This window comes from Dermacentor variabilis, chromosome 3, assembly GCF_050947875.1.
Source record: "Dermacentor variabilis isolate Ectoservices chromosome 3, ASM5094787v1, whole genome shotgun sequence".
NCBI classification, from domain to species: Eukaryota; Metazoa; Arthropoda; class Arachnida; order Ixodida; family Ixodidae; genus Dermacentor; species Dermacentor variabilis.
The window spans coordinates 43475048-43498670 of NC_134570.1; the positions used below are offsets into that span (position 1 = coordinate 43475048).

At 48.8% G+C, this 23623-nt stretch overlaps 1 protein-coding gene and 1 non-coding gene across 6 annotated transcripts in view; one reads left to right on the forward strand and one right to left on the reverse strand.

Moving 5' to 3' along the window:
• Nucleotides 1-23623, forward strand: part of LOC142575473 (uncharacterized) — a 74078-nt gene that overhangs the window by 41330 nt on the left and 9125 nt on the right. For 4 of the 5 annotated variants that reach the window (XM_075684866.1, XM_075684868.1, XM_075684867.1 and 1 more), the window contains 12 exons: nucleotides 2296-2411; nucleotides 2732-2881; nucleotides 3911-4213; nucleotides 8531-8662; nucleotides 10235-10323; nucleotides 11370-11588; nucleotides 14329-14566; nucleotides 15267-15489; nucleotides 17178-17229; nucleotides 18879-19004; nucleotides 19517-19621; nucleotides 20656-20736. In XM_075684866.1, coding sequence (XP_075540981.1) covers nucleotides 2296-2411; nucleotides 2732-2881; nucleotides 3911-4213; nucleotides 8531-8662; nucleotides 10235-10323; nucleotides 11370-11588; nucleotides 14329-14566; nucleotides 15267-15489; nucleotides 17178-17229; nucleotides 18879-19004; nucleotides 19517-19621; nucleotides 20656-20736 — 1834 coding nt within the window. The remainder of the gene's footprint in view (nucleotides 1-2295; nucleotides 2412-2731; nucleotides 2882-3910; nucleotides 4214-8530; nucleotides 8663-10234; nucleotides 10324-11369; nucleotides 11589-14328; nucleotides 14567-15266; nucleotides 15490-17177; nucleotides 17230-18878; nucleotides 19005-19516; nucleotides 19622-20655; nucleotides 20737-23623) is intronic. The other variant, XM_075684865.1, reaches the window with a different exon arrangement.
• TRNAT-GGU (transfer RNA threonine (anticodon GGU)) lies at nucleotides 1023-1097 on the reverse strand. The gene has a single exon. It is a non-coding gene; the product is annotated as a tRNA-Thr (tRNA).

Here is a 23623-nt window from a genome sequence, read left to right on the forward strand (position 1 = left end):
CTTCATATCAAGATCAACTACGGGCTGTCCAGAGGGTCCACGATGACGCCATAAGGCTCGGCTTGGCGGTGCCGACGTGGACGCGGCCCGCCTCGGTCTGAAAAGACTGGGCTTCAGGACACTAATAAAGTTTTGTGAATGAATGAATGAAATTGAGCTTAAAACCTGAGTTGCCTTTTCTTCAACCTTTCTTTTTAATTATTATTGCTTTAAGTTTTTTTTTCATTTCTTCTTGTTTTCCAAGGTTGACTGTATTACGCATTACTTTATTTGATCTATGGTCGGTCTCTCTCTCATTCTGAATTATATTTTTGTTATAATATCAGCAGCCTCGTTGCTTACTAGGGACGACTGTCTCGGTATCCAGACTGTGCACGTAACATGCTCTCCGAGCAGCTCTTTAAGAGACAGTAACGACTGCTGCAGACGAACTCTTACCGCGCAGATGCACGTACATACTCACACGCTGCAAACTGGAGAGATGAATCAATACACCGCCACACCCGAAGCTCTCGAAAGAGGATGCGATAACTTGCGGACTACAAACCGACACTCTCCCACAGGGCGCAAAACACCATTGCAATCGCCCCACACTTTCAGAATACGAATGCATGTTCTGCCACACGCCAAACACCCTGCACCACATGGTATGAGAATGCGACCGAAACACCGACATCCTCCTTATTCCCCACCCTACAGCGGAGCAGTGGGAGATCCAGCTCACCAGCTTAAAATCCCGACGACCAGCGTCAGCTGGTGAACAGGACAAAGAACGGGGTCAGGTCACATGGCTTCCTGGAGCGAGGAAGCCACCCGCAAGGAAGGCGACCAATCAACTACTACTGCTCTAAATAAAGTTCGACCATCATCATCATCATCATACCACCTGGTTCCTGGCCTTTCCCACAAGCACAAATCATTAATAAAGGGAAAATGAAACATCCACCCAAATGTAGCGAATTGCTACAAGGGAAACCCATACGGTTTCTTTGAAAGAAAAAGCCTCGTAGCTAAGAAAAATTCGCCCTGGTCCGGGACTCGAACCCGGGACCACCGCCTTACCGGAGCAGCCGCTCTACCATCTGAGCTAACCAGGCGGCTAGCAGACGGCAGGGCGAAGTCGAATCCATCAACAACTCGAGGCAACTACGAGGCTTTTTGTTTCGAGGAATCCGTATGGGTTTCCTTTGTAACAATTTGCCACATTTGGGTGGATGTCTCATATTCCCTTTATTAATTACTTCTCTCCATCTTGCTGGTTTCCGTGTAACTATTACGTCAAGGAAGGAAGGAAGCAAATAAACTTTATTCGAGGTCCTGCAGGCCACGAGAGTTCTGTGCTCTCATGGAGTGGGCGTCTCCCACGACGGAACCGGGAGGTTCCGTCGAGAGGTTTGCGTCATTGTTCAAGGAATCATCGCCATCGTAAAGCACGCACTTCGCGCGTCTCGTTCTCACCGCGTGCTGGCCGTCACAGGAGTCGTTCACGCTCGCTCGCTGCCAGCGCAGATCGGCTCATCCGAACATTCTGACTTGTTCCGCTTCGCTGCCAGCGCAACTGCCATGGGAAGGAGGATCAGCAGAGACGCCAGGCGTACCTCTCTCAGCGGTGAGATCACGCCCTGAAGCGACACGGAAACCGCCATTACGGCCCCTTCGAATGGTCATTGCAGATAGATCTACGTTCGCATCGCGGTCGCTCATGTAACGCGGTTTTCACGTCTTAACTGCGAGCAGTGCGGGACCTCGTAGGGTTAGTCTGGCTCTATCATTCCTACTGACGCACAGTTAGCCCCGTGATAAAATTATGTGACACATTTCACTGGTCCTTCCCGAGTCAATCCCGTGAAGCCTCAAAGGCCATTTCGTGCATCCATACCGCGACAGTAATAAGGACGCTCATATAGCGTGAACAATGTCAGAATAATGCTACTGAAGTGATCTGAATATGTGAGGCAGTTGCACTGTTGTCTTGCACTACCGCCAGGATGCTCCGAAATGACCAAACGAAGATGCAACTAAACGTGCTACTCGTACCACGGGACGTGCTGTGCTCTTTATGGAGTCGTCAGCAGAGTTGATACGTATGCTATTTATTTTTAACCGTGAGGTGCCAGCGCCGTTTTGGAAACAAAAGCTGACGAGCGCAGTGGCCTGCCACCTTCGCGGATAATATGTCCTAGGTCGCGATCGGTTGCCATCTGCTGCTGCGAATAACCTTTAGCGTTATAGCTTTTTTCCCCCTGAATATTGGCACTTCTGAACCACCGTCGTCGGCCGCCATCGGCTGTGCAGAGCTGGCAAAGCGATGGAGCTGGAGCCGGGCAGACACACCGAAGCGCGACACGTCGGGTATGCTCAGCTACCTGATGCCGTTCTACCTGTGCCCCGTGCTCTACCCCGGTACCAAGGTTCGTTACCACGTGATAGGAGAAGCTGGTATTACACAATTAGGTGCGTTAGTCTGTTGGCTGTTGGCTGTAGGTAAGCGGGGGAATAGGCATTAGTGTATCGCTATTGTAAGAATGGCGTATTGAAATCGTAAAACGTGTGTGTGTTTCTTACGTGTCCTTTGGCTCGTTTCGGTGCCGTCTGCTTTGCATATACTTGTCGCGTGTCTGCAACAAACGTTCAGCTGAAATACAGTGCTTCTTACCGTGCGGTCTGTTCCTGTATGTGTCTGCTCTTGGCGCCGCGCTACACCACAAATGTGCGGAACTGGGCGATGCAGGAAAGCAAGTGCTTCTACTGCGTCCTGCTGATGATGTCCTGGTGGCAAGTTCGCCCCATTCCCAGGCCAGTCCTGGCCTTGCTGCCGGCTATCGCGTTGCCCCTGCTCGGCATCATGGGACACGAGCAAGTCGCCACCAATTATTTCTCGGTGCGTTGAGAGATCGAAGGACGAACACAACGTAACGCTGCGTTAAGACATCACGTTGACAGGTGTATGGTGATCTATAAATGTGCGTTAATATAACGAACAGATAAGAATAGGGGAGAAGGGGTGTTGGACGAGGCATAGGTAATGCGTCGAACAGATAACGGGTGATCTATGCTAGGGAGAGACAGAACGAATACCTGCTTCCACAACTTGTACTCGTCTAGCAAGTTACTAATGGTGCTATGTGTGTACGTGTTTCTTTTTTTCACAAAGCGCACGTGCATCTGTAACTTAAGTATTCTCGTTAAACTTGATTGTGCAAACTCTCAATCGCGTAAGAAGCCATCTTTCCGACGCTTAGTCCTTCCGATCACTACAAACGTCACATCAAATCGGATGGCTACAGTGTGCTCACCGAAAACACGTGGCACGATGCTGCATACAACGTACTAGTCGCACCGACAACCATGTCCAACACGTTGCGTCGCACGTCATATGGGACTCCACGCTGCAGGATGTGCCTCCTGCAGGCATGTGCGCCAAAGTCGTACGATCCGTCGGACGATGTGTCAGGAATATTGGCTGTGCTTCCACTACTGGGCCCCTGCGATGATTCGTCCCTGGTAGACCCTGACCACGGTGTCCCTGACATTCCGAGGCGGTGCTTTCAGCCGATCAGCGTTGCGTATGCAGCGTCTCGGTCAACCCTGGACAGTCAGGGACGACAAATCAAAGAGGCCCACTGTTGAAGCACGTTAGGAAACGTTTGAACTCGAAGGCGTCGTGTTGTAGCCTCATTGACTGTAAGATTGGTACAGTGCAACATAGAAACGAAGAAACAAGCCGAGCCGACGAGATGAAAGGATACGGCGCTCTATTCTTTCATCTGGCCGGCTCGGTTTGTTTCTTCGTTTCTATGTTAGGCTGTACCAGTTTTAGAATGCAATACCAACTCGCCCAATCCTCAACCCTAGTGAACACCTTCATTGCGCGGCGCGTCCTTTTGTCTTTTTTGCTTCTCGCGGTCAGGTGGACGTTCTGACGGCCGTGCTCCTGCTTTGGCTCGTGCTGGTGAGCGACGAAACGTCGACCGTCGGTCGGCTCAGCTACGCACTCGTGGGCCGCTTCGGAAGCCGCGCCGGGCCGGTGCTCGTGTTGCTGACGGCCTCGACGTTCGTGGCGTCGCTGGTGCTGCCGCAAAGCCTCGTGACCGTGTTCGTCACGTGCCTCGCGGAGCGCCTCTGCAACTTCGTGCGCAAGGAAGGCCTGCAGGACGCGCAGCGCTGCCTCGACCGCGCCGTCGCCGAAGACACCGGGGGCCGACCGTGCGATGTGCGTGCGTGGCTCTGAGAGCAGCTAGTTTACCCGAGATCTTCCAAACGATGCACCAACAAACAAAAATGCACGCAAAAGCGGACAAACGCCGGCGCTTCTCCTAAATAGCAAAGATTTGGTGACAGGAACCGCACATATTGTACTCGAAAAGGTACACGAGTGCGCACGCGTTTACAATACAGCACCTAAAAAGAATGTGCAGCCTTCGTCAAAAGTATGCGGCCTACTCAGCGCTTTCACCACACAAATGTCATTGGGATGTGGGGTGCAGTTCCCGTGGCGCTCCTGCCACTCCGGACGTATGGGTGGCGAGTGCGCGAGTAAAGCTGGAAATTAAGCTAGTTGGTGTTCCTCAATCTTGTATTGTGCTGCGTACAACTGAGTAAAACTGGTAACCAGGACGGGACACCACAGAAAAAAGGCGACAAAGCACAATCTACGAACTGGTTTATTGTCAATGAAATCTGGTCTATATACCTGTTCTTTTGATTCCCCTGGCTGTTGGAGCTTGCATGGCGTACCCGCAAAACACCATTCAACAGCCTGTATAGTCAGCCTGCGGTCGCAGGCAACGTATTGAAGTTATTTTTGACATGGAGTGTACCTTTTGTGCGGTTGTACCTTTCTCACTGTATACCCTCGGGCTTTTATTATTTGTTCTTCTTTTTTTTTAGTTCAATGTTTTATAGTTGCGAGAAGCGCGAGTTCCACGGCCATTCTCTGTTAAATAATGAACACTTAAGACTAATATGTAGGCAATTAAAGCTCAAAGTGTGTGGGTTAATTGTGGCCTTCGCCATGAATTGCGAGCCCATGCAAGTGCTCTGGAGTGTTAGGAGTGTTTTACGAGTGGCGCGCAATTTAGGCCACTGCCCTGGCATATGGCGTTTTGTTCTGACGGTGCACACCAACGCGGCCCAGACTTCGCTCTTAAAAAATGCGTAAGCATTTCTATGCTTACCCAACAAGAAAAACCACCCGTCCGTCCGTCACCCAAGACGATAGCTTTCAAGATAGAGCCCGCAGCAGCGAGAGTCATTACCTTCGTGCTGCCTGTCGCTTCAACGCGAACGAAGTGGCGAGAACTCAGCGCTCACGAAGTTCTCAGCACACGCCGCACCCTGCCCCTTTCGCAGATCGCTTTCGAGATAACGGGCCCGCGAACGCAAAGCGGCGAAAGCACAGCGCGCGGAGCTATCAGCAGTCGGCACACGCTGACCGCATCGCAGATCACTTTCAAGATTCGGTCCGCGTGGCTGTGCCACACGCAGCCGCAGCAGCCGGAGTACGTTTGCTCACGGTTCATAATGGCTCGACGCGGACGGACAAAGGCGCTGAAGAGCGATAACGGCTTATTACGACCGGAACGTCATCAGCGCACCTGGCGCCGCCCCCTGCAGTACTTTGCTTGCGTTATCAATGCACCTTGCGCCGCCGCCCGCAACAGTTCATCGCGCAGCAGCGCTGTCGTTTTTTATCGGCACGATCAAGTTTCACAACATCGATAATGACACTGGGTTGCGTGGAGATGAGCAGGTGGCACAATGCTTACGCATACTTAGACAACTCCCATAAGAGTTTCTGCGTGAATTTTTTCATCGCTTATTACAAATTCTTGTGCAGAGATAAAGGGCAATACTCACAACTCACAGTAGCGAAACTACAAGTGCAAACACAGTATCGAATTGTACGTGCCATTCCATTATTTTTCGCGAGTTGTCTCAGTGCCAGTCGGCAGCGGAACAGCTTGTTTTGCCAGCAAATTGATTTATCAATGCCAAATTATTCTGTGAGCAGACCGACGCGAAATGCTGGCCGAGCGCATATTACAGTATAAGGAGTTGGATGCGCACAAAGACATGTGAAACAAAGGATGTGATGCGAGTCCTTTACAGATCAAATTTAATCACTGTGAGGCAAATCTGAGTGTAGGTCTAGCTGAGATAAAGAATGCTAAATTCAGTGGGTCTGGGCAAGTTGCATAGTGTGTAGAAGAGATAATAAATATTTATTAAAGTTCAGCTTCTGTAGTCCGGAGTGCTTGCTTCGAAATTGATTTTGCGTATAAGGTACACAAACTAAAACCAAATTCTGGGCTTCTACGTGCCACAGTCACGACCTGATTATGAAGCATGGCGCAAATATTAATTTTGGCCACCAAGTATCACCAGATCTTACAGCGCATTACGGACGTACTCAGCTAGAGCTAATGCAGAGGTGTAATGCAGTGCTATGTGGCATAATATTAGTACCACCGTTTTAATTGCCAACAGTTCTCGTAAACCAACCCGTCCATGAAGGAGTTACCAGAGTACCGGACGCGTAGATGCTACCGGCTGAAGTTTGTCCTGAATTTCGATGTGAAGTTTGGCCTAAAATGCAGCGTATATGATAATCCGTTCAAGGAGGTCTCAATTAACTCTTTGACTATGAGACCTCCTCCTGTATACCTTGACCTGTGAAATATGTTGTGAAACAATACATTGATTGATTGATTGATTGATTGATTGATTGATTGATTGATTGATTGATTGATTGATTGATTGATTGATTGATTGATTGATTGATTGATTGATTGATTGAAGCACATGACAGCATAAAAGCATCAGTGCGCTCGCATATGTACAAAAAGGAAGCATCGCAGCTCGCACAGCGGTTTAATCGCATTTAGATATTTTTTTTTTACAAATAACTTTTTTTATCTGCCTTTTAGCCGCGCCCTGTTTGCTCGTGCCTTTTGTAGCTTTCGCCAGCAATCTGTTAATCGATACCGTGCGATGGCCGGTACAGGCATGGGCGTATACGCCGTAAGATAATTTACAAACCGTTAATGTAACTAAGGGTGTAAATGAATTTATAACTCTCGCTCTTACATTCAAGAAGGGTGTGAGTTATAGGCTCATTTATACCCTTATTCACTTTGGAGGGTGTAAATTATCTAAGAGCGTAAGGCCTGTTTTCAGAGGAGTGTCTGGTGCTACTAGTGCCACACGGCACTGCCTCTATGTCTTAATCACTGCTACAGTTGTACCGTCTACTCGTATATATAACCCCAAATGCCACGATTAAACTCATGTCGGCATGACAGAGCTGGTTCTGTCATAGAGAGGGCAATTCTCGCCGAATTTTATGACAGGTTGCTGCCGTAACATGGGACACCCTTCGTCTCATCAGCAATGTCTGTTGCGTGGTCTGGTTGTTCCCGTCCGCGGGACAACGTTCGCTCTCTGCCAACGACAGCCATACATGCCGTTCGCTACACGGTGGCTTGCCGGATCACCGATGTATGGTGTACTAAATTTCCTCTAAGGCCGAGCTTGCTCATCTAAAGCAAACGTGGCGGAATCCGAAAACGTCACTATATATATCACTATATCACTATGTATATCATATATCATATATCACTATATATAAGTGTGCGAAACACGGGCACTTGTCGAAACGTTGGCTCCCGCTTTTGTCGTGTTCTCGTTTTGCTCATCGTATATATAAGTTAGACATCTAGTTGCATCCAGTCGAAGCCGCAGCTTGTATTCATAGTCTGCAGCCGTACTCCAGCCGTAGCTAATACTCGCACATGCAAGAGCGGCCCATATCGGCATACTCGGAGAGAAGAATCAAACGCTGCCAGAAATGCGAGTTGAGGATCTTAACTCCTTCTTGAGCGAACTTGTTCCGATAAAGACGAGGCGCCCCGAGATTACGATAACGGCGACCGCAGTCGTCGGCAGTCGAATATTAATCTCGCAGGTCGATTTCGTCAGCTGATTATACGTGTTCCTCGGTATAGGCATTTTTATGCGCTTCGTGGCAGCAGTGTGTTCAGGACCCCAGACAACTTCCTGTCCTGCATTTCTGACAGTAAATATAGCCAAGAAAAAAAAAAGATTATTTGTCGCATGGTATACTGTAGGCACATATCCTTGATGTGTTTTCCGATATAGGGAACGTGCACTATACGTCGAGCTCATGCATGGTCCTTTCTTGTTTTACTTGGCGATACATTCACTTGTCGAACGCTCCAACTCTACAGAAAAACTGTCGCCAACCGGATGACTCTTTATGAATTCACAGGCTTTTGTAAGTGTTGTTCCAGACGGCTTAACAGGAAGTCTTCTGAGAACTCTGTTTGTAGGCATAAAAAAGATCGCCATAGCGCTCGCGTGCATTCGATAATGTACATTTTGGCCGCAAGAGACCAGAAGTCACGGACACGTGTAGGCGCGTCTTGCGCAGAGCGACAACTTGACGAGAACAAAGCTGGCAAACAGTGAAACGACGCTTGGCAATACTGACGCACACTCGACGGCGCAGGTGGACACACTGATGCTGTACGAGGAGCTGGCCGTGGCCCTGTGGAAACGTCACCGGATGGGCCTCGCCGACCAGGACTCGGTCGAGTGTTGGGACGCCGACAAGCGCGGCACGGATAGCCCCGATCCCAGGGTATACATAAGTGGAAGCGTCCAGGGCCTCGGAGATCATGCGCGTGTACCGCTTTTGCGTCTCGAGTCTTGGAGTCCACGGTTATGCGTAGAGAGCTTTTGCGGGCGGCGCTGTAGCCGCGGCGGCGGCGTCCGAATACTTCGGGTCACATTGTCGTCGACTCTCGACCGTAACAGAATCTAGTCTAAGAATTAAATGCTTAAGGGAATTCAATTTTCAGCACGTGAGCTGTCTGGGGTTGAGAGCGTCTTTGGCACAAGAGTGTAATTGAGGACGAGATTTCAAGGAGTACTCCATCGTCTTACTGTGTGTATCTTGCCCCTATAACTGTACGCCCCTTGCTATCGTCTTCCTTCTCTCTTTCTCTTTTCCTAGATTCGTATACGCAGTAGCAAGCGAGAGATTAACGCCTCGGACTGACCTCTCGGTTTCCTTCTCAGTAAACGCTTGCATATCAGTTCAGTTCACTGGAAGCTCGCGAGCTGATCAAAGTTTTACGAAAGGAAGCTTCATGAAAATAGTTTTATGTCATCAACCTAAGAGCAAACCAAAGCCACAGGCAAAACTTATTCAGGAGCCAATCGTTACGGCAGGGCTACGAGATACCATTTCTTTATAACCTAGATAGTGTCTCAAGGTACTTACATAGATTATTCTGCAATATTTTTTAAATCATAATGTCCTGAAAAAAAATCTTATGTGGCGCAATGCAATTGTACACCAAGCATAAACCTTTTATCTAACTTGCGCTTGAAAAAAGACGTGTACCGTCTATCGCTAATACAAAATAAAGGTCAGCTAGGCGCTACCGGTAACCACCGTTGAACCAATACGTTTTCATTTCTGCATTATGTCGTGTATAAAGCGTTTGTTTCTTTTATTAAATTTGCTCACTCGTGCACTCATGGCGTGGCGTCGCAGCCATGGGGTATTTAGGTGCCGTTTCGCTGCTGCACACGCCTGAAGCCAGTTTTCTCGCTCAATGAACCATTTGACGCTTTCGCATCGATGTGTACTGGTCCGGAGATTGAAGCTGGTATTGTAATGTCCTTCCGGGGTGGTCGCTCTACAATTTGAGCTAACTCTAGGAGGAGGCTGTAGCACATCTCATCGCGAGGCCGAACGGTGAACTATCTAAGCAAGCTATGTTCCTCTCATCCCATTCTTACCCCAAGGACAATACACTTATCTTCCTCCCTTTAAGTTAATTTCGGCTGCCTCGGTAGGCGGGTCCATAGTACTTGCGGCTGATCGAGTGCGATCCGATTTCCTTCGACTGACAAGGCGAGACAAACGACTACACGGCACCCCTCGTTCGTCCCACCTTCGCTTCTGCAGCGCCCCAGCCGCCCGATCAAAAGACTGCAGATAACTGAAACTTGGCCGAGTCGCTGTTGGTTCCCGTCTTGGGAACGGCCTCTCCTGCCTCACGCTGTCTTTCCGCGCTGTTCCGAATATGAGCGATTAAAGCCCTTGGCCCCAGTTCAAAAGCTGTGGCACTGTATACTCTAGACCACACGGCGAAGTGTCTCGGCATGTGGGAACAGGGGTGTCGTCTCGGCACGCATGCAGAGAGTCGTGGCGCTGAAGCGCAAGATGTCCATCCTCAAGCCCTCGAAGTCTGCAGCCGCACAGGACGCCGCTGGAACGTGCACACCCAGGTATAATCTACGGCAGTCTTTTGCGTGTAGCTGAACGTGATTGCTGTTAAATGAGGTTCAGCCTGACGTGCGAGCCGACGGAGCGGACGGCATTCGCTTGAATGTATGGTGCTGCGCGGTCGGATTTGGATAGGACGGATGAAATTATTGGCTGGAATGGAACAGTTGAATTGAACTGGATGAGTTGATTTTATGAGCATCCAGTTTGAAGCGTGCTCGTGGCTCATTTCGCCAAGCTTAAATGTTGTCTTTACCTTTCTGTTGCGTATATTCTCAGCTCATGATATCCGTTGCTGGTGCCAACAAAACATCTGAAATCCTTAAAGTAACCAATGTTCTTTCAACCAGTATACTTCTCGTCTTTCAATCAGACCAGTACACAAGCACCAGCCCTTTGTACTCATCTTGTCTCTGGTTTTTATTTTTATTTTCAAGCTATCGTTTTTCCTTTCAATCAGTGTTTTCTCTGTACCATTACGCGAGCATTCTTCCGACAGCCTTTTGCTGTCTCCACCACAGGCTCGTTTACATTTGCCATCCCACCGCATTCTGTTTTCAAAAGAAGGCCTCGAGCAAGATGACTGCACTAGCGTATAGTTTCATGCTAAGATTATGATACCTCACGAACAGTATATAGTAAGTGTTATAGTAGCGCTCATCAGTGCACTCTATATAGTTTTGTGGGATAGAAATAACATTTACAGCGTTATTTATGCCAGAAGGTTAGCAGCCATTTATTATGCTCATGAACCGGGGTGCTCTTCCGGGCATTGACAAATTCCGCCGTATTGTCGATATGACCTTCCGGTCAGTTTTTATTGACCCACGGGCCTGCAATACAGCCTCTCTGATTAGCTCAAAGCGCCGCCATTGCAGAATTTCGACCGTATATCGTAAAATTAACTTGCAGAATAACATGTCCTGCTGCAAGAAGATGTCCTTGTTCGATGGAGCCCTATTTTCGATCGACCATTTTCGCGAATACCTTTGCACAACGACACTTGCGAACGCATTATTTTTTTTTTCTCCCTTTTCGTCTCGCGAAGCGCGACCCGGTTCGCCGCCGACCTCCCACCGGACAAGGCGTCGACGCCCCCGAACGAGTCGAAGCCGCCGGAAGGCAAACTGATCCGTGCCAAGCGTCGTCGTCAATCGTTCGCCGACAAGCCTCACGTGTTCGAGTACAACGAGCACCGTCGCGTGACCCACGACATGCCGGCCCCGCAGCAGGAGGAGCCCAGCACCAGCCGCACATCTAACCCCAGGTGCGTCGGTGCACATGGTGCCATCTATACTGGCGTTCGCTCTTTGCAGGCATCGTCGGAGAAGGTTCTTACACGCTGGAAGCTGTAGAGCACCCCGCAGGGCGCATTCTGCCGTGATGTTTTTTAAGGCGTGTTAGGAACACCGGAGATGCTAAGCAAATGTTGCGAGCCGAGAGAGAGAGAGAGAGAGAGAGAGTGATTGCAGGGAGGAAGAGGTGCAATCACTCTTATCTCTCTCACCTGGCAACATTTAGTTCGCTCCTATCTCCGGTATTCATTAAAGTTCTCTGTCTGTCTGTCTGTCTGTCTGTCTGTCTGTCTGTCTGTCTGTCTGTCTGTCTGTCTGTCTGTCTGTCTGTGTCTGTCTGTCTGTCTGTCTGTCTGTCTGTCTGTCTGTCTGTCTGTCTGTCTGTCTGTCTGTCTGTCTGTCTGTCTGTCTCCGGTATTACTGACACGCCTTTGAAAAATCCTTTCGGTAGAACGCCGCTGCCGTATGCTGCTCTACAGCTTCCAGAGTAAAACGCAGCGCGAAGGGGCGAGCTACTCGACCTTCTCTCAGCACAGGCCGTCCCGCTATCCCTAGGTCAGCGTCCGCGAACGGCATTTCATCCCCAGCCTTTCTCCCATGTCGGAGCCGACGAAACACGTGACGCTTACATCACGATTGCCGCCTCGCTTGCGTTTTTTCTTTCTCTCTCTCTGTCCTTCCTTTCTTACTGTGGCCTGCATTTCCGGTTGCGGTCTAGCGTGCTTTGCAGTTCGCGACAATTCCTAGCGTTGATCGCGTGCGCCGAACACCAGGGGTTACGACATCGCCTTTGCTGTGGCGAAGCGATTGGTCGCTCTCATAAAACAGTCGCGCACGTACTTTCGATTGAAGTTCAAGCCGTCCTCGTGGAATACATCGGTACAATATTTTGCAGGCACTGTCGCCACCGAGTGATTTACGCACCGCGTTTGCAAACAGCGCAGCCCTGGCAACAAGAGCCGCTATAGCTTTTCTCCAAGCCACTGGGCTGGACGCACGGCTTTAGAGAGGCCAAAACTCTGTGAATTTGTATATACGCATCTCTTCCTTATACCATCATCATTCATCAGCCCTTTCCCTCCCCGTCCCTCTTCCCCAGTGTAGAGTAGCAGGCCAGAGCAAGTTATAACTCAGGCCGACATCGCTACCTTTCTGTAAATAAGTTTCTCTCTCTCTCTCTCTCTCTCTCTCTCTCTCTCTAGATAGCGATGCCCAAACTTGGGTATAGGCTCTTTTAAAGGGCGTTTGGTTTATATGCTTGTCAATTCTCCCGAATTCATTTTCTCTTAAAGTTTACGATTTCTGGCTCGGTCTACGATTTTACGAATGCTGCGTCAAAATGTACGAAAAATCTTGTTTGCGGGAAAATTTCGCTCGTTGGTCTTCGAAGATATTCTTGGAAATATTCTGAGCGTGAGGGGGCACCAGAGGGGCGCTTGCTTCGAGCGAGTCTGTTCAGACACGTTCCTCCTATACAGCAGGCAAAACCGGCAACAGCAAAGTCGCAGCAAAAGCGACTGCTAAGTTTAGCCAAAAAGACAATGTGCTGCTGGTCGTCTTATGTTGTTCAAAATTCGTTGCGATCTGTGTGCGGCCATGTAAAGGTACAAATCGTTATTGGTAAAATGCGTACGCATTTCAGAAAAGGGTCAGGCCCAGGGCAAGTTAACGAAAGCAACTATTCGCAAGGTGTATATATATATACACGGGTAGTATACAAGCACTGGAAAAGCTGGTAGCCAGCCCACATCCAGCCAAGGCAGGTCGTCATCTTCAGTTTACGTAGTGCTTCCGCGCACAGAGTACCTTCCGTGTAACCATAAAGTGCCCGGCGCAGTTTCTCGCATAAGCGCCGGCCTGCGCGTAGTATTTGCCATACACGTCGCAAAGAACAACCCGCTGTACCGCGTCCCGCTCCTTCGGCGCCGAAGTCTGGCCGCGGCAGATACCATCAGCGGCCGCACGATTTGCTATAGCGAGGCAGGAGGCAAGCAAATAACACGACAGACCATGACTTCCGATACGAGGCGACGCGCCAGTGAGTAATTAGTCAGGGCGAGTCGGAGGTCATGAGCACACGAAGTTTGACACCTGCACATGCACAACACAACCAAGCCTTCCCATGCCAATATGGCTACTACGACAAACGGGTTCCGTTGGAAAGGGCGTGCGAGTGTCGATGCCGCGAACTCCATTAAGTTATAGTAATCCCTCAAAAGAATAGAAAGCTGAGTTAGTTTACGTGCCTATTGTGTGTTAAGTTCACAAAACAGTCAGAGGAAAATGAAGAAAGGAAAGCCACACACTCTGGGCTTGTGTACGTGTGGTTTAGAACGTTTTTCTGGGCTAGCTTTCTCGTGTATAGGAGGTTTGACAAGGGCACGCGTTAGACGGGACAAAAGAAGACAGGCATGACAAGACCAGGCAAGACTATCGCTTGTCTCGTGTCTGGATCCTTTTGCCTTGTCTGATTTGTCCTCTTGTCGGGTCTGCTAACTTGTGTGGGGCATCCTTTCATTCTTTTCTCGCCTGTCTTGCGCGGACAAGTATATTAAACTCTGTGAGCAAGGAGGAGGTTACAATCAAGCGAAAGATACCATCAGCTCAGCCTACGTCATTGCTGTGTTAGTAAATATCCTGATGATGGTGAAAATGCGCGTATAGTACAACCCGAATCTGGTTGCCGCCCCGTGTGTCTCCTTCCCTTTTCAGCCCTTGGTTCACGCCGTCGCAACAATCATCCGTCTCCTTGCGTGCCTCGTTTCGGAAGCCGGCATCTTTCCCCGCGGCCCGAACTGCCGGAGAAGGCGCACCCGTGGCGGAAGCCACGTCCTCGGACCATGGGTCCTCGGTGTCGCCGACCAGCGCTCCGAAGGTCATCGGCGTCGCGGCGAGTGGCTCCGCTGTCGCCTTCGCCAAAGCCGCCGCGCCATCCGAATCGGCCACCCAGGTGCGCGCGTATATAAAGCAAATTAAGAAACAAGCAGGAGAGTGGTCAGAAAAGCAACACAACGAGAGCCTGGTATGTGGGCAAAAGTGCACATAGGCGAACTGCGATAAGTGATGATAGCGATATTCAAAGGGTATGCAGAAGCAGCGCACGTGTGGATCGCTCTGAGGGAAATTACAAGTAGAGCACGGAAAGAACACGCAGCTGGAAAGTAGAGAATTGACACAGAGATTGCAGACAATGAACGCACAGAAGGAACACACATGCAAAAATGACACGCAGAGAAGCAATGTACAGAGAGCACACGTAGAAAGTGCACGTAGGGAACACACGTGTAGTAACCGCACATAATGAAGGTGCACAAAGGTACATGATGAACACACGAAGGTAACGCACAGTATGTAGGAACGTACAGAGAACCCAGATAGGGAATACACATAAGTAACGCACGGAGGGGACGCATAGAAGAGCAAATCAGCCTGGTTTGTATTTTTATGTCTTCTCTGCTTCCCTACTAACACCCGATTCACGGCCAATCCCTCACAGTGGGCTTGCGCCATTATTCTTGGGATGGCAGGCGCGTAAGACGCCATAGCACAGCTATATTTACTTCTCGCGCAGAATGAATTCCTTAAGATGCCGTCAGCTGTATCTTGCGTCGCTGCTCATCACGCTGCTTGCGTTCTGCGCGCTCGCGCAGGGACTCCGGCCGGCCGCGTCGATGCAGCGCCGCGTCTCAATGGCCGCCACGCTGGGCCCGTCCCGTGCGGAGCCCAGCTTTGGCGGCGCCGGTGGCGCAAACCGCTTGCAGGCGCGCCGCATCTCCATCCGCTATCCGAACCAGCCGTTGATGCCGGGTCGCGACGGTCACAGAGCCTTCCAACGGTTCCGCACGGATGAGCGATCCACCGTCTCCAACGCAAGTAAGGGCCCGTCGGTTCGCACCGTCCGCATATCGTTCGCTCTCTCAGGGGTGTTGTTCTCATGGAGGAAGAAAAAAAATTGAGAGAGAGAGGGTCAGTCTTGAAGCCTAATATAATAATATTTGGGGTTTTTACGTGCCAAAACCACTTTCTGATTATGAGGCACGCCGTAGTGGAGGACTCCGGAAATTTTGACCACCTGGGGTTCTTTAACGTGCACCTAAATCTAAGCACACGGGTGTTTTCGCATTTCGCCCCCATCGAAATGCGGCCGCCGTGGCCGGGATTCGATCCCGCGACCTCGTGCTCAGCAGCCCAACACCATAGCCACTGAGCAACCACGGCGGGTAGTCTTGAAGCCTGTAGCCATTATATATATATATATATATATATATATATATATATATATATATATATATATATATATATATATATATATATATATATATATATATATATATATATGTGTGTGTGTGTGTGTGTGTGTGTGTGTGTGTGTGTGTGTGTGTGTGTGTGTGTGTGTGTGTGTGTGTGTGTGTGTGTGTGTGTGTGTGTGTGTGTGTGTGTGTGTGTGTGTGTGTGTGTGTGTGTGTGTGTGTGTGTGTGTGTTTTATTGACCAGTCGCCTTCAACCAGAAAGATCATGTACTCGTGACGCCTGCAGCAGAAAGGACGTTCCACATCCACCGCCAAGGTTTGTGAGTAGCGGCGCTGGCTAACATTCCCAAGGTTGTTTCTAGTAGTAACACACAAATACGCAAGAAAGTGACCACGACGCGGTAGCTCAATTGGTTAGAGCATCGCGCGCGTAATGCGAAGACGTGGGACATCGTTCCCCACCTGCGGCTAGTTAATTTTTTCATCCACTTTCCTTGTCATTAATTTATCATTTCTTTAATTCAGTTAGTAAGCACAATTAGTTTCCCCTACGTTTTCCGTTGTGCCTTTGTTTGTTGGCTTGTCATGATATGATTATATACATATATAGATGTAGGCCCTCGTCACTTAACATGGCGAGCTGTAGTAGCTTCTAGTCGCTTCGCTTTGGTCGCGAGCTGCTGCCATGGTCTCATCTCGCCTCTTCCAACGTCCCCCAAGGTCCGAAGCCGGCGAGATGAAAATTAGCAAGACAGCTTTTTTCCCACAGTTCAAGGTGCGTCGCGCGGTTGCTATGACGAACCTTAAGGAGTGCGTGGAAAATTTTGACCACGCTGGAGCGGCCCTGCACGAGCTTCGAGGCGAGAGCACAAGTGACCCCTTGGAAATGCTTTGCGTGAGCGTGCGTTCTCCGTGCTTCAAAACAACATACGTACTTGAAGCGAAGTTTGACGCCCGCGCCTACAGAAAACAGCCTGTGCCAGCCTCCAGGCCTGTGAGGGATGGCGCACAGTTTTAGAACGGCACACATCTAGGATATATAGTGTGTGCTCTATGATGCAGATTAACAGCGCAGTCACCAGACACAAACGGAACGGGTCTCCACTTACATTCTTCACGTCCTTGTACAGTTCCTGTGCTGTGAATGCGCGTCCATAATAACGTCCAGCTGTCTCTATAATTCGCGGCAACTCTAACGAGAGTACGCTGCACCGTTTCCGCAAAATCTTATTGTGTGCTCGCCTTGGAATCGACCAGCGCTAGAAATGGCTGCAAATGTACGTTTGCCAGTCTTTCCTTTTCCCTTTTCAGTGTCGTCTGCGAACGTTCCAGACGACGAGGAGGAGGATCCCGAAGAGCTACGGCAAGTATAGTTAGTGCATATATATACTTAGTGCTTGAAGGACAAGTGCGCAACAAGTTCACGTGGCCGATGACGTCACGGAGACTCGGTGTCGGGATGTTCCTGTAAACAGTCGCTGCAAACGCCGCTCAAGGCCCTCCGCAATGCTTTGCTTAAGTGCGCAAAATGACGTTTCTCTGAGACACAGAAAGATATTAAATGTTTAGCGGAGTACTCGTTTTATTGCCTGAGAGAAATGTAAGGCGATAGCATCTTGGAGATACTATCAATGGACGGGCTGCCACCAAACATTCGCATTGAATGGATGGAATTGTGGAGATTTACTTGCCAGAACGACGATATGAGGGAGGCGCACCGTGGTGGTGATGCAGGGGGGGGGGGGGGGCTTCGGAAATTGTTTTGACCAAGTGTGGTTTTTGATTCTTACCTAACTCTATGTACACAAGCGTTTTCTGTTTTTTTTTTCTGCCCACAAAGAAATGCGGCCGCTACGTCCGGGATCGAAACTGCGACCTGGAGGTCAGCAGTGCAACGTCGTAGACATTGGGCTTGCGCGGCGGGTGGTCGCCACTGAACGAAGCTCAAGTTTCTGCGAGAAGCACTTCAATATTTCGTTCGGAATATTTTCCTGCCATTCATATCTTATACAGTAGCCTTAATGACAACCTCAGCCTGTCGCACACTGCTGGAGTGACTGAAGTCGTTTTCCGGAAACCAATTGACGATGGCATCCACTTGTAGAACACGGAAACTGCGAAAGGTCATGGGTTCGTCTTTGAATTCGCTGTCGCCTCGCTGCGCCTCAATCTAAGCTTCGTTCTGCTGCATGACCGTTCGCTGACGTCATTTCCTCTCAAGTCACTGCCTTACGATAAAGAGGTTCATATTATTTTACCGTCACCTTTGCCAACAACACGCTGTCGCCGCCCAAGCGATTATACCAAGCGAGCGGCGTTTTGCTCGAGCGTTCCGGCAGCCCGACGTTCCTTCGTTGCCTCGGCCTAACGACGTCGTCTTTCCGTCGCAGCTGCGACCACGTCCTCTTCGTACATGACGACGCTCGCGCAAGATGGGATGGAGGTGACGAGTTCGGCAACGCTAGTGACGCTATGCCGCGACGCGACCAGCGCAGTGCAGTGTGCGAAGATGGGCCGAGCTCTCGCATCACTTCAATGCCTTAAAGACGCCGTTTGAGGTCCGCGCCTGCCACTTGCTCATCATTCTTCAACCTATCTTCTTCCTCTTCGCCTCCAAGCGCCTTCCCCCTCCGCTCCTAAACTGATGTCTGCGACAACGTGAATCGCTTTGAATAGTCTTTATTATGTTCTCGCATTAAAAATCGATAATTGACATTCGATATATTTAATATAAATCACATCTCTCGCGGCATCTTCGGTCAATGGCTTTGCCCCGGTCGCGTCTTCGCACATGTTGTCGCTGTATATTCTAGGCATTAGTGTCGCCAGCGTCGTCGAACCCATCACCTCAACACCTTGCAACAGCGCCGTCATGTACAATTAGCACCCGAGGTAGAAATAGTGAGCGTGCGCTTGCTTTGTTGAAAATTTCGCCTGTGAGCTTTGCATATCGGCTAATTCATAAATGTATTTGCTGGGCTATCCCGATAATCAACTCTCGTCTCGAGGCAGGCTCCGGCGCAACCAGGAGGTCCTGGCAGCCCTGTGCGTATGCGGCAGCATGACAAGCGTGGCCGGTAGCATCGCCAGCTACTGGTTCACGCCGGCCGCCGAAGCCATCGCCGCCAACATGGACAGGTACACAAAAAACCGTCTTCATGTTCACACAGTCGTGCGACAACGTGCTGCCGCAGATTGTCATAGCGAAGCCGCTAGAGGTAGCTCCGCAGCATTCCTCGTCAGGCGACGGCGAAAATAGGGCGCCTGCATCGGTAGAATATACGGTCAGCATACAGCAATAATTTGCGCCGGATGTAACAGTGTAGAAGTGCTAAGCTTTGGTATAGTGAATCAGTTGAGAACGCTATAGGGCATAGTGAAGAAATTACACAGCATACAGGAAAGTGTTTGCAAAGTCTTGGGTAGATTTCAGGTGGTGGCAAACCGGACTCTCTGCCGGATTTCTGGAGTGTTTGAGAACTCCTTGTATATAGGCTCTTCACTCTCTTTGATCTTGCTCGGATTGGCATTACACCTGCGTATGGTGCTTTTAACCTGAGCCTCAATCATCCCAACAGTTCTGGTTGCACGTATACTTTCGTTTGTCCCCGAGAAACTAAATGTTGTCCGCCGGGCTCCTCTTATCGCAGCTCTTCGTTGTCCTTCTGGAGTTGGACTCTGATCACGCTGCCGGTGTCGCTGGCAGCATCGGCTTTGTCCTCCGTCTGCGTCTACTACGGCACCCTGCAAGCCCAGTGAGTACGGCCGAGGGATGTAAAGAAATAGAGACACCGAAGACACTGTAAGCACGTGTACGATTCTGCAGACAATCCGACGTACATGACCCGTATGAAACCTAGAGCCGCATCCTACAAGTTCCCAACAGGCTTCAGCAAGTTTCCAGAAGTGCCAGAAGTTCCAGCAGTCGGAGAAGCCATCATTCAGACACGTCGTGTCGGAGGCGTAAACACGTGTTCGTTGAAAGCATCTGATCCGTTGGACCTCAAACGAAAAGGTGGATGTCCCTACTGGTAGAACCTGTTGGAACCTATAGACTGGTGACTTGATGGAGACCTGTTGAAAACGTTGATGCGTTTTTTTGGTAAGGCTAGTCGCAGAACTGATCAAATGGTCTTACGCAAGCGTGTAAGCCTCCGAATTTACATACGGTTTTCAACAGGCTTCCAACAGGTTCTAAAAGTGCAGTCAGCCATCTTTTCGACGCATCGTACGACAAACCAAATCGTTTGGACCCATGCCTCTTTAGGATGAAACGCACGGTACAACACGGCGTCCGATATGACGTGCGACCCGCCTGAAAGATGGCGGCTGGAACCTGATAAAATCTTTATAGCAAATTTATAATAATAATATTTGGGGCTTTACGTGCCAAAACCACTTTCTGATTATGAGGCACGCCGTAGTGGAGGACTCCGGAAATTTTGACCACCTGGGGTTCTTTAACGTGCACCTAAATCTAAGCACACGGGTGTTTTCGCATTTCGCCCCCATCGAAATGCGGCCGCCGTGGCCGGGATTCGATCCCGCGACCTCGTGCTCAGCAGCCCAACACCATAGCCACTGAGCAACCACGGCGGGTTTATAGCAAATTTGTCGGGCGGCCTTGTTGGTACGAGCAATCAGGCGGCGGGTGGGATGGGTTTTCCGCACATGCATGTTTCGCTCTTTTTAAGGCTCTCACACAATCTTCACCTCTTTTTCCTTGTGCTTTGTAAAAACGTACAAATTGAAATTGAGGCAGCTTCCTGTCTGGTTGTCTTTCTTTCAGTGAGAACCAGCTCAACGAAAATGCAGAGGAGCTGATCCGCTGCTACGCCAAGCTGAAACTGGGCAGACTGGAGAGATGCGAGTAAGTGCACCCGTCATGTTTGTTTCCTTCGCGCGAACCTAGGTGGTGCCACATGGCAAAACAAACAAGTTTTAACCGTTCTGATTACAGTGTGACTAGCAGCGTCAGAGTTCTAGTCCCGCCGGGTTTCCCTGTAACACGTATGGCAACATGACAGCTGTAATGCCCAGCCTTCTGCGTCGGCCTCATTTTGCCACGCGAAAAGATGTGGCGTGCGATCAGGTAGTTTCCCGTGTGGTAATAACAACGAAGCCCTGGCTAAATTTCAATATTGTTTCGAATCAAACAATTACAAATTGTAGCATAACGAAAACCCACAGTCCTGGTGTGACGACGAATTTAAGATACGTAACTTCGAGTGGAACACGGGCATACGACAGCTAAATTGCTGCAAAACGAATCTTTTGCGTTTACGCCGTGCTGCAGCGCAATGAAAAACACAGCACAAACGGGGTGGACTCCATTCGGCGAAAACGGCGAGTACGATAAAAACTTGCCGCGTAATTAGCTTTTCTCTAACAGACACAGTACAGAAACGGTATTCCCAAAACAGAGCGTTGTAAGCGGTTTCTAGATCATCCGCATACCAGTACACCATGTGAAACAGGCTGTTATCTTTGTTGGTGGTATTCTCAAAATTTCTTTTCTATTAGATAAAGTGCAGTGCTTTGGAGATCACATATACAACAAGCAATCCATTAAAGTTTTAAAATCCTCACTTGTAATTTAAATACATGTGGTGTGTTGAGCTTGGAGTCGAGAAGATAGCTGAAAGATGGTAGTTTTTGGGTAAAAAATGAAATAAAAATAAAGGCAAACCTATTGTGTCACAATGTCTTGTAAACATCTTGGCTATTTAGTCGCTTTAATAGGGTGAGTCAACCTTGCAGTATATTCTACTTATCTCAGACGCGTCAAAACAGCTGAGTGAAATTAATAATGTGTTTCAGTTTAAACTGAGTTATCGTGAATAATGGCGATGCACACAGATAAACAAATCAGTTTCGCCGGACAGGCGAAGCATTCATTGCGATAACAAATTATTAGACAGCTATACGAATCAAAGTTTGTCGTTTTTTCAGCTGCATAAAGTGCTGTCGAAATTCGACTACTAACTAAATGAACAAGCACATTGTGACGCATGCACAGGCAAACGGGAAGGCATCTCGTTCGCTGACCCCGGACATTCACAGTCGGAACGCTGGCGTGATTAAGAGCGACACCGGCGATGAGAGAATTGCCCTCCGTGCTGCCAATCGCTTCAACGCGAACTAGGCGCTCGAGAACACGGCGCAAACAAAGCCGTCAACTATATCCGGCCGCCAGTCTTGATTAGACCGTTTAACCACAGTATGACATGTGCCGGCTGATAAGTCATCTACAGAATCTACGTCATTCTTGCCCAATGTGTGTCATAATTTAAAGAATAATACACATTTCCTGTTCACAAACATCAGAAGTGTTCTTTCCAAAACTGTCGCCCTTTCTTCGCTCATAGATTCTACGTGCGTTTCACTTCTAGTATTGACTGAAACTTGGCTGGACGATACCGTTCCGGATGATTACATTCTTCTGAGTGAATCTGAATTTTCCTTTTTCCGGTGTGACAGAATAAATAGAAAAGGAGGAGGTGTCCTTATAGCCACAAAGAAACAATTATCTGCTGTTCCCCTCGCTGTTGATACTTTCCTCGAATGTGTATTGATATGGTGTAAATTGGGAGTTACTGATGTTATTATTGGTGCTTTCTACCGGCCACCCGATATGTCTGATGGATTCTCGGGTGAATTCCATAGAATACTCAGCGACTTACATGTGCGTTTTCCTAACTCTATTTTCCTCGTATTTGGCGATTTTAATTTTCCAAGCATTGAATGGTCCACTCTCTGTGTTAATTCCAGTGATAAAGAAGCCCACACCTTTCTTCATTCCTGCTTGGATTTTTCTTTTGCTCAACTTATTACTAGTCCTACCCGTCGCTCCGCGACCACGGCTAATATCCTTGATCTTGTCCTAACAAATAACCCGGACGTTCTTTCTGATATACTACATTTAAATGGTTTATCCGATCACGACATTATCACTGGTTGCATCACGCATCCATTTACTGAAAAGAAAACTACCATTAAGCAAATTCATTGCTACAATCGCGCGAATTTTGAGATGATTAACTCGGAACTAAACACCTTCTCTGAAAGCTTCCTGGCTCAGTATTCATCACGCTCAATCGAATCAAACTGGCTGGCATTCAAAACCACCTTGACTCACCTTGTTGATAAGTATGTGCCAATCATCACCATCCGACATCATAAAAATTCACCTTGGTTCACACATCGTCTTCGTCGTCTTAATAATAAGAAAAAACGTTTGTACCGCCAAGCAATGACCACACGTCTCCTGTCATCATGGAACAAGTACAAAAATTGTGATAAAGAGTATCAGTCCCTGCTTAAAACAACCCGTCGTAATTTCTTCACTCACGACCTGTCTACTATGTTAACCAATAATTCTCATAGATTCTGGCGCATTATCAATCCGAGTTCCTATCCTGATATAGTACTAATTAATGCTGACGGACAACCAGTCACTGAAACTGAGTGTTCGCAGCTTCTAAACGATTCATTTTCATCAGTATTCACCAATGAAGATATAACTTCTTCGCCTATATTAGAGCCATTGCCTAACATTTCCATGCCAGAAATTGTCATCAGTGATTCGGGTATTCTTGCCCTGTTGAATAACCTCAAAACTACTACTAGCTCTGATCATCTTGGTTTCAATAACAAGGTACTTAAAAACGCTTCTTTAAACATTTTTCAAGTGTTATCAGCCATGTTTTCACAATCATTATCATCTGGCATTATTCCTCATGACTGGCGAATAGCTA